Source organism: Chrysemys picta, chromosome 6 (assembly GCF_011386835.1).
Source record: "Chrysemys picta bellii isolate R12L10 chromosome 6, ASM1138683v2, whole genome shotgun sequence".
Classification (NCBI taxonomy): domain Eukaryota; kingdom Metazoa; phylum Chordata; order Testudines; family Emydidae; genus Chrysemys; species Chrysemys picta.
The window spans coordinates 133,291,270-133,305,990 of NC_088796.1; the positions used below are offsets into that span (position 1 = coordinate 133,291,270).

General features: G+C 49.7%; 2 protein-coding genes across 10 annotated transcripts in view; one reads left to right on the top strand and one right to left on the bottom strand.

Moving 5' to 3' along the window:
* The window catches only part of TSTD2 (thiosulfate sulfurtransferase like domain containing 2), a 58,469-nt gene extending 56,348 nt beyond the window's left edge, over window positions 1-2,121 (top strand). Inside the window, exon 11 of the mRNA XM_005283493.4 lies at window positions 2,017-2,121. Within this exon, the coding sequence (XP_005283550.2) occupies window positions 2,017-2,107 (91 nt within the window). The 3' untranslated portion in view covers window positions 2,108-2,121. The remainder of the gene's footprint in view (window positions 1-2,016) is intronic.
* The window catches only part of TMOD1 (tropomodulin 1), a 108,685-nt gene that overhangs the window by 13,182 nt on the left and 80,782 nt on the right, over window positions 1-14,721 (bottom strand). The window lies entirely within an intron of this gene.

The window sequence follows — 14,721 nt, forward strand, 5'->3', positions numbered from 1 at the left end:
CACTAGGTTGCCTCCCTCGTTCAGTAAGGGGCCCACACTTTCCTTGATTTTCTTCTTGTTGCTAACGTACCTGAAGAAACCCTTCTTGTTACTCTTAACATCTCTTGCTAACTGCAACTCCAAGTGTGATTTGGCCTTCCTGATTTCACTCCTGCACGCCTGAGCAATATTTTTATACTCCTCCCTGGTCATTTGTCCAATCTTCCACTTCTTGTAAGCTTCTTTTTTGTGTTTAAGATCAGCAAGGATTTCACTGTTTAGCCAAGCTGGTCGCCTGCCATATTTACTATTCTTTCTACACATCGGGATGGTTTGTTCCTGCAACCTCAATAAGGATTCTTTAAAATACAGCCAGCTCTCCTGGACCCCTTTGCCCTTCATGTTATTCTCCCAGGGGATCCTGCCCATCTGTTCCCTGAGGGAGTCAAAGTCTGCTTTTCTGAAGTCCAGGGTCCGTATTCTGCTGCTCTCCTTTCTTCCTTGTGTCAGGACACAATCAGGACACAGAGCAGTGCAGAACAAAGATAAAGGAGCTGAGGCCAGTATACCAGAAGGCAAGGGAGGCAAACTGTTGCACTGGTGCTGTCCTGAAGGCCTCCTGCCTATTCTATAAGGAGTTGGATGCATGGGCGCCGACTGCGTGGGTGCTCTGGGGCTGGAGCACCCACGGGGAAAAATTAGCGGGTTTTCCGCACCCACCAGCAGCTGAGTTTCCTCCACCTCTTCCCCGCCTCCTCCCTTGAGCGCGCCACGTTCCTGCTCCTTGCCCTCCCTCCCAGCACTTCTGCTCCAGGAGGGAGGGGGAGGAGTGGGGACATGGCGCGCTCAAGGGAGGAGGCGGGGAAGAGGCGGGGTGGGGACTTGGGGAAGGGGGTGGAATGAGGGTGGGGTGGAGGCAGAACGGGTGGGAAGAGGCAGGGTGGGGGTGGGGACTTGGGGAAGGGGGTGGAATGGGGGCAGGGTGGAGGCGGAACAGGGGTGGGAAGAGGCAGGGTGGGGGCAGGGCAGAGGGGGGTCAAGCACCCACCAGTGGGAACAGAAGTTGACGCCTATGGTTGGACGCTATCCTCGGCGACGACCCCACCTCCATTGCCAAGAGCCCCATGGATGCTTTGGTGGGGCTGGAGGTGATGGAAAGGTGACCTAACTCAGAGGATGGAGTCATGGACGAGGAGGTGGAGTTAGGGAATTATGTGGCTCCCATGGCAGGTTTGCCAGGTGGGCTGACCAGTCAAGAACTGTTCTCCACGCTGGAATGGTCTAGCCAGTCCCAGCACTCCCACTCTGGCGCGCAAGAAGCAGGAGAAGAGACCTCGGTAAGTGTTTTTTTTGAGTTGATGGTGCTCATTTGCTTCGTGTACTGCAGAAGTAGGTGAAAGGATAGAAATGTACAAGTCTGGCTGTGTTTCTGTGTGCTGGACATTTTCCTGTGCAGCTAAGCAGTGCCGTGGAATACTCAGATGCACATTGAGATTTCACAGGAATCTTCCAGAGAGATCTCTAGGAAACTTTCCTAGAGGTACTTGGTAGTCCTTTGTCGGAGGTTCCTTGGCAGAGCTGCTTTGTTCCTTCCCCCATTGAATGAAACTTTCCCACGCCACTCAGCAATCACTTGTGCAAACCAAAGCTGCACACAGGTGAGCAGCACAGGGATCAGGTTGGAAGCCGCAAGCATGCAGCAGTTGCAGCCTTGCTTCCTTGGTTACCCTCAGGAGTGAGATATCTGCTTCAATGACCCCCGCCTGTGGAAAAGTGTTGGAGCATTTACAATATTGTCCCTAGTCACCTGCATCACATCCTTTTCATAAGCACCACTGCTATTTACCCCAGGTAGAATGCCCCTCCCCCCTTGGACTAATCTCACCGTGCCTGGTGTGTTCACCGAGATGTATGCTTGCCAAGGGCAGTGAGAAAGTGCGTGGTATGTTACAAGGGGTGGTGCTAAACTGCAATGATTCAATGTTGTGCATGAACTAACAATCATGCTTCTGTGTATTGTTTCTTGTGCTGCTGCAGATGTGGCCTTCAGGGGAGCCCCCTACACACCAGGGGAGCGCTTCCGCCAGATAAGAAAGCGGCTAAGATGGAGCCAGGAGACATGTTCTAGGAGATCCTGCAATACTCTGATGCAGAAAAAAGGGAACGCAGGGAGTGGAGAGAAATTGAATGGCAGGACAGAAAAGAAAATCAGAACTTTTTCTTGGATGTCACTAAGCAGATGATAAAAACAGAGATGCATAAGTTTCTCATAATACTGCAGTCACAGCAGATGCATGCCTTCTCTCCCTTGCAGCACATTCAGAACTGTTTTCCATGCCCCACCCCACAACTCCACCCATGCATTCCCTTATGCTTTCTGGAACATCTCCGTTTTCCATTCATCCCACCCCCTCAAACAGCTTTCAAAATGATAGCTGGACCTATGCACAGCTCTTCCATGGTCCCTTCTTTTCCCACTAAGCATTTGTGTGTGTGTTGATTGTTTATTTAGTAAAAACAAAGAATCTGAAAGATAACTGCTCTTTAGTTATGTCCTACAAATTGAGATAGCAGGCAGCAGCAAGACATATACAGGCAGTTTAATCCTTTGCTTACTGAAATCCTAGACCATGAATCATCACAAGTACTTCCTAAGAAAACTCGATTTAATAAATCATTGCAGTTTGCAGCATAGAAATATACATTATTGGTTCTCATGCTCAAAGTGTTGTCTCAAAGCTTCCTTGACTCGAATTGCCCCCCCCCCCCATTGTGCCCCTCTAATAGCCCTGGTATCAGGCTGTTCAAAATCAGCTAGCTGCCAGGTGCAGTGCATCAGCAGTCCACCCCTGAGCAAACCTTTCACCTTATCCTCACAAATATTATGCAGCATACAATAGGCAGCTATGACCATGGGAATATTCTCCTCATTCAGATCTAGCCTGCCAGAAAGGCATCACCAACACGCCTTTAATCTGCCAAATGCACATTCCACAGTCATCCTGAACCTATTATCGAAGCACTCCCTACTGCTATCCAGGTTTCCTGTGTAAGGCTTCATGAGCCATGGAACTAAGGGGTATGCTAGTCTCCCAGGACCACTATGGGCATTTCAAAATCCCCCACTAGCATCTTCTGGTCTGGAAAAAAAGTCCCTGTTTGCAGCTCTCTGTATAGGCTGGTTGTGATTCTTTAATTTTTTTCTTTTTAAATAAAGTTCTCTTTTAAGAACTTGATTGATTTTCAGTGTCCCGAAGACAAACGGTCTGGTCTGTACTCACATTGCAAATGCAATTGGTTGGTATTTTATTCTCAAGCCTCCCCAGGAAAGGGGGTGAAGGGGTTTGGGGGGATGTTTTGGGGGGATAGGGATTCCAAGTGACCCTTCCCTGAATTTTTGTGTAAATCACTTGGTGGTGGCAGCAATACCATCCAAGGACAAGGAAAGGAATTTGTGACTTGGGGAAGTTTTAACCTAAGCTGGTAGAAATAAGCTTAGGGGGTCTTTCATGCGGGTCCCCACATCTGTACCCCAGAGTTCAGAGTGTGTGTGTGTGGGGGGGAAACCCTGACATGTGGCAATGTGGTGGGATCATTTTGAACCAGAAGCACAGACCTCAGGATTTTAAAAGGACACATTTTTCCTTTTGGCTGCTTGAAAGCCAGGGAGTGTTTTTTTTCCTTTGCTGCCTGAGGAAGAACAGGCAGGCAAAAGGCTCAGCCTGAAAAAAAAAATTGAGTTTTTTTAAGGGATACTTTTTTTTTTAAGCTGAGAGCAGCTGGAGGGTTTTTTTCTTTGCCTGAGGGCAGAGTAGTTAAGCTACAGAAAGAGAATTCACAAGTTGTTTTTTTTCCCTAGCTCTTGGGCTAGGCTACAGTAAGGGCAGGAAGGTTAGCAAAAATGACAGAAAGTGAGGTCCAGAAGAATATGGAATTAGCCAGGTTGTAGGCTGAAGAGAAAAAGAAGGAACATGAAAGACAAATGGAATTCAAACAAATGGAGATTGATGCACAAGTAGCCAGAGAAAAAGCTGCTCAGGAGGAGAGGGAAAGAGAGAGGCAGCATGCTCAGGAGGAGAAGGAAAGAGAGAGGAAGCATGAACTGGAGGTGATGGAGTGGAAGAGACGGAACCCTTCAGCAGGTGGCTCGACTTCCCCAAAAATCCACAAATGGGAGCGACTATGTCCGCAGTATGATGAATCCAGTGACATTGCTGAATATTTCATCACCTTTGAGAGACTGTGCACCCTCCATGCAATTCCTGATGATCAAAAAATGACTACGTTAATGGCAAAATTGACTGGAAGAACTCTGGACATAGTCAACAAGATGCCTATTGAGGATGCTTCTGACTATGGTAAATCTAAGGATTTGGTTTTGAAACAATTTCAAATTACACCTGAAACTTGCAGAGTAAAATTTAGAACCCTTAAGAGAGGGTCTGGACTAAGTAATGTGGCTTATGAAACCAGATGAAGGATCTGTTAGATAAATGGGTCAAAGGAAGAGGTGTAACTAGCTTTGAAGGAATGTGTGATTTGGTTGTACAGGAGCAGTTCCTGACTATGTCCAATGATGATGTAAAACAGTGTTTATGGGATAAGAAAATGAACTCAGCAGAAAGTCTTGCTTCTCATGCTGATCAATACAAGCAGTCCCAGACCATCAGAGAGGCGGGGCAAATTGGAACAAGACAGATGGAGGAAGCAGAGAGGAACAACCCTGGTCGCAGTTTGGGCGGATATCAGAAGGGATACCCCGAACCAATACCCTACCACCAGGGGCAGTCCAAGGCCCGACCTACACCCCAAGGAAAACCCCAGACACCTTATTGTCCCACCACACCATTCTCCAGCAACCCACCTCGCCCCACTGACCAATCAGCTGGGTGATGTTTTAAATGTAACAAACTGGGGCATGTGAAGGCCAAATGCCCCCAAAACCCCAACAGATTGCAGTTCATTGCACCAGGGTCACAACAAAGGTCCTCAGGCCCAGATGCCTCCCACATACCCTCAGAGCGAAGGGAAACTATGAGTGTGGGCAGGAAGGTTATCGTGTGGAGAGACACTGGCGCACAGGTGTCAGCTATCCACCAATCCTTAGTGGGCCCCAAATTCATCAACCCAGAGGCCCAAGTGATGATTCAACCCTTCGTGTCAAACTCTTTTAACTTGCCTACAGCCAAGTTGCCTGTCCAGTACAAGGGCTGGTCAGGAATGTGGACTTTTGCAGTCTATGATGATTATCCTATTCCCATGCTGCTGGGGGAAGACTTGGCCAACCATGTGAAGCTAGCCAAGAGGGTGGGAATTGTCACCTGCAGCCAGGCTAAGCAAGCCTTCACACCTAGCTCCCTTCCTGCGCCTTCTACAAGAGCCCTGTCTGTGTTACCAGAGACCCAGACTGAGGTGGTGGAACTGGACCCCATGCCAACATCTGCGACAGCAGTAGTGGATCCAGTCCCAGAGACCCAGACAGAGCCAGTCCCAGAACCGGAACTGGCGGAGCAACCAGCACCAGAACCATTGCCAGCACTGAATCCAGCGCTTGCAACCCCATCTGCAACTTCAACGCCAGAGGGCATCACCGGCAGCAGCAACTAGACCGGCACAAAAGGCTCAGCCAAAGCCTGAAATACAACCTAATGTACCAGCAGAGAGTGGTCCACAGTCAACAGAAACAACCCCATCACCTACATCACTTCCAGAGGGACCAAGCCCACGTCCACAATCCAGTGACGAACTGATGTCTCCCGCTTCAAGGGAACAGTTCCAGACCAAGCAGGAAGCAAATGAGAACCTCAAGGGAGCTTGGACGGCAGCATGGAGCAACCCACCGCTTCTCAACTCTTCTAATAGGTCCCGGTTTGTTGTAGAAAGAAGACTTTTATACAAGGAAACTCTTTCTGGTGGGCATCAGGAGGACTGGCATCCTCAAAAACAGTTGGTAGTTCCAACTAGGTACTGGGTAAAGCTCTTGAGCTTAGCCCATGATCATCCTAGTGGCCATGCTGGGGTGAACAGGACCAAAGACCGTTTGGGGAAGTCATTCCACTGGGAGAGAAATGGGCAAGGACGTTTCTACCTATGTCCGGTCTTGTGAGGTGTGCCAAAGAGTGGGAAAGAGCAGGTCAAAGCCCCTCTCCAGCCACTCCCCATAATTGAGGTTCCATTTCAGTGAGTAGCTGTCGATATTCTGGGTCCTTTCCCTGAAAAGACACCCAGAGGAAAGCAGTACATACTGACTTCCATGGATTTTTCCACCGGATGGCCAGAAGCACTAGCTCTAAGCAACACCAGGGCTAAAAGTGTGTGCCAGGCATTAACAGACATTTTTGCCAGGGTAGGTTGGCCCTTCGACATCCTTATGGATTCGGGAACTAATTTCTTGGCAGGGACCATGAAAAGTCTTTGGGAAGCTCATGGGGTGAACCACTTGGTTGCCACCCCTTACCACCATCAAACAAATGGCCTGCTGGAGAAGTTTAATGGAACTTTGGGGGCCATGATAATAAATTCGTAAATGAGCACTCCAATCAGGGCCGGTTTCAGGACCTGCGGGGCCCGATTCGAATACCAGGCGGTGGTCCGGGTCTTCGGCAGCACTTTGGCGGCGGGGGGTCCTTCACTCGGTTCCGGGTCTTCCGCGGCACTGAAGGCCCCCCCCTCCCCACACCACCGAAATGCCGCCGAAGACCCAGAGCGGACCTCCTCCGGGTGAGTACAAAAAATTAAAAAATTAAAATGGTGCCTAAGGCACAGGGCCTGATTCCGGGGAATCGGCCTAAAGCAGGCCCTGACTCCAATGATTGGGACCTAGTGTTGCAGCAGTTGCTCTTTGCCGACAGGGCTGTACCACATCCCAGTTTGGGCTTTTCACCAGTTGAACTTGTATATGGCCGTGAAGTTAAGGGGCCATTACAGTTGGTGAAGCAGCAATGGGAGGGGTTTACACCTTCTTCAGGAACTAACATTTTGGACTTTGTAAACAACCTACAAAACACACTCCGACATTCTTTAGCCCTTGCTAAACCTAAAAGATGCTCAGGAAGAGAAAAAGGCCTGGTATGATAAACATGCCAGAGAGTGTTCCTTCAAAGTAGAGGGCCAGGTCATGGTCTGGAAGGCGCTCCAGGCCCATAAGATGGAAGGGTCGTGGGAAAGGCCATTCACAGTCCAAGAGCGCCTGGGAGCTGTTAACTATCTCATAGCGTCCCCAACCTCAAACCTAAAGCTTAGAGTGTACCATGTTAATTCTCTAAAGCCCTTTTATTCCAGAGAATTAAAGGTTTTTCAGTTTACAGCCCAGGGAGGAGATGACGCAGAGTGGCCTGAAGGTATCTACGACAAAGGAAAAAGTGATGGTGGCGTGGAAGAGGTGAACCTCTTCATGACCCTCGGACATATGCAGCAACAGCCGATCAAGGAGCTGTGCACTAGCTTCACACCGATGTTCTCAGCCACCCCGGGATGGACTGAACGGGCATACCACTCCATTGACACAGGTAACGCTCGCCTAATTAGAGCCCAACCTTACCACGTGGCTCCTCAAGCCAAAACTGCTATAGAACGGGAGATGTGTTATTAGCAGTGGATGTGTTATTCCTTGACTTTAGCAAAGCTTTTGATACGGTCTCCCACAGTATTCTTGCCAGCAAGTTAAAGAAGTATGGGCTGGATGAATGGACTATAAGGTGGATAGAAAGCTGGCTAGATCGTCGGGCTCAACAGATAGTGGTCAATGGCTCCATGTCTAGTTGGCAGCCGGTTTCAAGCGGAGTGCCCCAAGGGTCGGTCCTGGGGCCGGTTTTGTTCAATATCTTCATTAATGATCTGGAGGATGGCGTGGACTGCACTCTCAGCAAGTTTGCAGATGACACTAAACTGGGAGGAGTGGTAGATACGCTGGAGGGTAGGGATAGGATACAGAGGGACCTAGACAAATTAGACGTTTGGGCCAAAAGAAACCTGATGAGGTTCAACAAGGACAAGTGCAGAGTCCTGCACTTAGGACGGAAGAATCCCATTCACTGTTACAGACTAGGGACCGAGTGGCTAGGCAGCAGTTCTGCAGAAAAGGACCTAGGGGTTACGGTGGACGAGAAGCTGGATATGAGTCAACAGTGTGCCCTTGTTGCCAAGAAGGCTAACGGCATTTTGGGCTGTATAAGTAGGGGCATTGCCAGCAGATCGAGGGACGTGATCGTTCCCCTTTATTCGACATTGGTGAGGCCTCATCTGGAATACTGTGTCCAGTTTTGGGCCCCACACTACAAAAAGAATGTGGAAAAATTGGAAAGAGTCCAGCGGAGGGCAACAAAAATGATTAGGGGACTGGAGCACATGACTTATGAGGAGAGGCTGAGGGAACTGGAATTGTTTAGTCTGCAGAAGAGAAGAATGAGGGTGGATTTGATAGCTACTTTCTACTACCTGAAAGGGGGTTGCAAAGAGGATGGATCTAGACTGTTCTCAGTGGTAGCAGATGACAGAACAAGGAGTAATGGTCTCAAGTTGCAGTGGGGGAGGTTTAGATTGGATATTAGGAAAAACTTTTTCACTAGGATGGTGGGGAAGCACTGGAATGGGTTACCTAGGAAGGTGGTGGAATCTCTTTCCTTAGAGGTTTTTAAGGTCAGGCTTGACAAAGCCCTGGCTGGGATGATTTAGTTGGGATTAGGTCCTGCTTTGAGCAGGGGGTTGGACTAGATGACCTCCTGAGGTCCCTTCCAACCCTGATATTCTATGATTCTATGATCTGCGACATGTAACAGATGGGTGTAATCTGCCTCTCTGAAAGTGCATGGGCATCTCCAGTGGTTCTGTTTCCTAAACCAGATGGGGAAATACACTTTTGTGTGGACTACTGTAAGCTAAATGCTGTAACTCGCCCAGACAACTATCCAATGCCACGCACAGATGAGCTACTGGAGAAACTGGGACGTGCCCAGTTCATCTCTACCTTAGACTTAACCAAGGGGTACTGGCAAGTACCGTTAGATGAATCCGCCCAGGAAAGGTCAGCCTTCATCACCCATAAGGGGCTGTATGAATTTAATGTGCTCCCTTTCAGGCTGCAAAATGCACCCGCCACCTTCCAGAAACTTGTAGATGGTCTCCTAGCAGGATTGGGAGAATCTGCAGTCGCCTACCTTGATGAGGTGGCCATATTTTCTGATTCATGGGCAGAACAACTGGAGCATCTACGAAAAGTCTTCGAGCACATAAGGGAGGCAGGACTAACTGTTAAGGCTAAAAAGTGTCAAATAGGCCAAAACAGATTGACTTACCTTGGACACCAGGTGGGTCAAGGAACTATCACCCCCCTACAGGCTAAAGTGAATGCTATCCAAAAGTGTCCTGTCCCAAAGTCAAAGAAACAGGTCCAATCCTTCTTAGGCTTGGCCGGATATTACAGGTGATTTGTACCGAATTACAGCCAAATCGCCGCCCCAATGACAGACCTGACCAGAAAGAAGCAGCCAAATGCAGTTCAGTGGACTGAAGGGTGTCAGAAGGCCTTTAACCAGCTTAAAGTGACATTCATGTCTGACCCTGTGCTAAGGGCCCCAGACTTTGACAAATCTTTCCTAGTAATCACAGATGTGTCCAAGCGCGGTGTGGGAGCAGTTTTAATGCAGGAAGGACCGGATCAAGAATTCCATCCTGTCGTGTTTCTCAGCAAAAAACTGTCTGAGAGGGAAAGCCACTGGTCAATCACATAGAAGGAATGTTACGCCATTGTGTACGCTCTGGAGAAGCTACGCCCATAAGTTTCCACCTGCAGACCGACCATGCTGCACTGAAGTGGCTTCATACCGTCAGGAAAATAACAAGAAACTTCTTCGGTGGAGTTTAGCTCTCCAAGATTTTGATTTTGAAATACAACACATTTCAGGAGCTTCTAACAAAGTGGCTGATGCACTCTCCCGTGAAAGTTTCCCAGAATCACCTGGTTAAAATCATCTTTAAAATGTGGAAAATACTGTTAGTTCTTTATATAATCAGTAGTATGTCTATAGGGGCATGTGTCTTATTAACTCTGTTTTCTCCTAGTGTTCCAGGAAGAAACCACAGCCAGTGTGGAACAGGCTGTCCAGCACTGTCTGTGATTTGGGGTGTGTGTGTCATAAATATAGAGAGAAGGGTAGCATAAAATCCCTCCTTGGCAGCTGTACTGAATCGCCCTACCTGTAAGGAGTTAAGTAGGTCAAATAACCTAGTTGGCACCTGACCAGAAGGACCAATGGGAAAAGAAGATACTTTCAAATCTGGGAGGGGAAGGTTTTGTTTGCTCTCTCTTTGTTTTGTTCCCTCTCTGGATGGAGGGAGAGACCAGGCAGGTACAACATCTCCTGAAAATATACCTGGAATAATAGATCTAAAACCACAGAAATTGTAAGTAGACAAGGAAATGCGTTAGGTTATCTTTTGTTTTAGCTTGTGAATTTTCCTATGCTACAGAGGTAGTTTTATTCCTGTTTTTGTAACTGTGAAGCTGAGCCAGAGGGGAATCCTCTGTGTTTTAAATCTTTTATTTACCCTGTAAAGTTACCTTCCATCCTGATTTTGCAGGTGTGATTCTTTTACTTTTTTCTTTTTAAATAAAGTTCTTCTTTTAATAACCTGATTGATTTTCAGTGTCTTGAAGACAAAGGGTCTGGTCTGGGCTCACATTGCTAAGGGAACAAGTTGGTATATTATTCTCAAGGCTCCCCAGGAAAAGGGGGTGAAGGGGCTCGGGGGAATATTTTTGGGGAATAGGGATTCCAAGTGATCCTTCCCTGAATTTCTGTGTAAATCACTTGGTGGTGGCAGCAATACCGTCCAAGGAAAAGGAAAGGAAGTTGTGCCTTGGGGAAGTTTTAACCTAAGCTAGTAGAATATAAGCTTAGGGGGTCGTTCATGTGGGTCCCCACATCTGTACCCCAGAGTTCAGAGTGAGAGGGGGATCCCTGACACTGGCGTTCCTGAAAATATGTGCATCATGCACCTTCCCAGACCATCCAGCATTTATGTCAGTGAAACAGCTGCAGTGATCCACAAGAGCCTGCAATACCATGGAGAAATACCCCTTTCTAGTGATGTACTCCGTTGCAAGGTGGTCTGGTGCCAAAATTGGGTTATGTGTGCCATCTATCGCCCCTCCGCAGTTAGGGAAATCCATTTCTGAAAAGCCGTCCACTATTTCCCGCACATTGCCAGGAGTCACAGTCCTTCGCAGCAGGATGCAATTAATGGCCCTGCACAGTTGTGTTAAAGCAGCCCCAACAGTCGACTTCCCAACTCCAAACTGATTTGTGACTATAGTGGGGCGGCTGCCCCACTCCCTGAGAGTATGGGTTGTGGCAGGCCAGTGGGCCTGCGCAGACGCACAGCCAATAGGAAAAGAGCTTACTGGGAGCCAATCAGGGCCCAGGTTGGAGACAGCCAATCAGGGCCTGGCTCAGCCCTATAAAAAGGCTGCTCAGGGAGAGAGCAGTCAGTCTGTCCCAGACCTTCGACAGGGGAAGGTCTGTCTCCAGAGCAGGAAAACCAGCACCGCGGACAGTGCAGTGCTGGCCAGGCTCAGGGAGCAGAGGGAAGCTCTAGCCTGAGGCCTGCCAGGCTGCAGGCCCTGAAGGGAAGGGCCTAGTGGGTGCAAGGGGCTGAAGGGGAAGCGGACAGACGAGGGGAGAGAAGCAGGACAGCGAGGCTGCCACCGGAGGGTCCCTGGGTCGGAACCCAGAGTAGAGGGCGGGCCTGGGTCCCCCCTTCCCGTACACCCAGCCATTGGCCGTAGGGAGCAGCCATTACAGACCACGCCAGATCCCTGACAGGAGGGATTAGACTTTGGGGTGTGTGGTTGACTACGGTGGCTGGACATAGAGACTGCTGATTGACACCCCCCCCCGGAAGGGGGTGTGGAAGGACTATGGGCACTGCCGGAGGACAGTGGTCCTGAAGAGAACGCCGCGAGTTGGTGAGCGACGTGGGCTCAGAAGCCAACCGAGGGCAAGACAACGGGCGGGATACCACCGAAAGGGGACGCTCCACTGGACTGAGCTAATTCCCGGAGTAACCAGTAGGAGGCGCCGCGGGGGTGAGTCCCGACCTTGTTACAGTGACTGACCAGTAGCAGTCTGGAGTCACCAGCTTCCACACTGCAATTGCCACACGCTTCTCCACTAAGAGGGCAGCTCTCATTCTGGTGTCCTTGCACCGCAGGACGGGGGTGAGCTCCACACACAGTTCCAGGAAGGTGGCTTTCCACATCCGAAAGTTCTGCAGCCACTGCTCGTCATCCCAGACCTGCATGACGATATGATCCCACCACCAGTGCTAGTTTCACAAGCCCAAAAGCGATGGTCCACTGTGTGCAGCTGCTTCGTGAATACCAAAAGTAATCGTATGTTGCTCCCATCCATGTCACAAGGCAAGTCTGAATCCTGTTCAGTTAGGAACTTTAAATGCACTGCCATCCGTGATGTGTTAATGACATTTAACAGAGCAGTAGAGAGCAATGCAGGATCTATCCTTTCACACAGAGATGGCAGGCAGACAGCAAACAAAGGCCATTGAAAAAAGCTGTGAACCAAGGCCAGAAGCCCATGGAATGCTGGGACAGAAAACAATGCATCATAGGACGTTAAGACCACATGCATGATGCGCTGTAATCCATTCCACCAACCCACAAGTCCTAGCAGCATAAGGTGGTGAGTAGCACTGTGGGATAGTTACCCACAGTGCACTACTCTCACTGTCCATGCTAGAGCACCAAGTATGGACGCTGACCGAAGGAGCATAGTGTAGGGTTACCATATTTTAAAATAACAAAAAGAGGAAGCTCCAAGGGGCTCCGGCCCGCCCCGGCGGCTCCAGCTCGGCTTGGGCACTGGGACACAGGCACCGGCCCCGGCCGAGCGGCTCTGGCCCTGGCGGCTCCGGCCTGGCTCGGCTCGGGCCCTGGGGTGCCGGCCCCAGTTCCAGCTGAGCGCGCCGGCCCCGGCCCCGGCCTGCCCCCGGCCCCAGCTGGTGGCTCCAGCTCGGCTCGGGCCCCGGGGCACTGGCCCTGGTTCTGGCCGAGTGCGCTGGCCCCAGCTGAGCGGCTTCGGCCCGCCCTGGTGGCTCCAGCTCGGCTCGGGCCCCGGGGCACAGGCACCGGCCCCAGCCGAGCGGCTCCGACCCCGGGACACCAGCCGAGCGGCTCCGGCCCTAGCGACTCCAGCTTGGATCGGGGCCCGGGGCATAGTGTGAACATGCAATAGCAATGTTATTATAGTGCTTTTTGGTCGTCGACATAACTTTTTTTGATGAAACTCTGAAAAGGCCTAAGAAAGAGGGCAATTGATAAATTAAACAATAAGAAGTCACCAGGACCCAGTGGTATTCACCCAAGTTTACTGAAGGAACTCAAATGTGAAAATGAAGAACTACTAATTATGGTATGTAACCTATCATTTAAATCAGCTTCTGTACCAGATGACTGGAGGATAGCTAATGTGATGCCAATTTTTAAAAAAAAAAGCCCCGGCCGAGCGGCTCCGGCCCCAGCGGCTCCAGCCCGGCTCAGCTCGGGCCCCGGGGCACCAGCCCTGGTTCCAGCCGAGCGCGCTGGCCCCGGCCGAGCGGCTCCGGCCCGCCCCGGTGGCTCCAGTGTGGCTCGGGCCCCGGGGTACAGGCACCAGCCCCAGCCGAGCAGCTCTGGCCCTGGCGACTCCAGCTTGGATCGGGTCCCGGGGCACTGGCCCGCCTTTGCCAGAGGCGATCCTGGCAATTACAGACCGGTAATCCTAACTTCAGTACCAGGAAAACTGGTTGAAACTATAGTAAAGAACAAAATTGTCAGACACAGAGATGAACATGATTTGTTGGGGAAGAGTTAACATGTTTTTTGTAAATGAAAATCATGCCTCACCAATCTACTAGAATTGTTTGAGGGGGTCAAGAAGCTTGTGGACAAGGGTGTTCCAGTGTATATAGTGTACTTAGATTTTCAGAAAGCCTTTGACAAGGTTCCTCACCATAGGCTCTTAAGCAAAGTAAGCTCTCATGGGATAAGAGGAAAGGCCTTTTCATGGATCAGTAACTTGTTAAAAGATAGGAAACAAAGGGTAAGAATAAATGGTCAGTTTTCAGAATGGAGAGAGGTAAATGGGGTGTCCCCAGGAGTCTGTACTGGGACCAGTACTATTTAACATATTCATAAATGATCTGGAAAAAGGGGTAAAGAGTGAGGTGGCAAAATTTGCAGATGGTACAAAACTATTCAAGACAGTTAAGTCGCAAACAGACTGTGAAGAGTTACAAAGGGATCTCATAAAACTAGGTGACTGGGCAAAAACGGTTAATTCTCTTGAGGTAGAATGCAAGGGCTCGTCTCACATCTGGAGCATGAAAACTAGCTTCTTCCCTTGAAGTGTGAAGTCTGTGCTAGTCTGGAAACTAAATATCCTGGTTTACGTGGAAGTCCGATGAGTCCTTGGGCCGGAAAGGAGAATGTGGATGGAGTCACCTTGTCCCAGTAAAAAGCCGTGAAGGGTGGATTTGCCATAAGGGCTGCCCTGTTCAAAGTGCACGGACAGGCGCACACCTCCCGTGGGGCACCCACAGTGACAACTTCTCTGAGAAGGAGTCATAATTTTCTGAGGAAATTCCCTGTAGCCATTGTGTTAAATGCAGGTGGAAGGGAAATACGGTAAAAAGAGTAAAAATCTTCCTGTGTATTTTTTCTTTAAAAAATGTTAACAACTGCGGCTG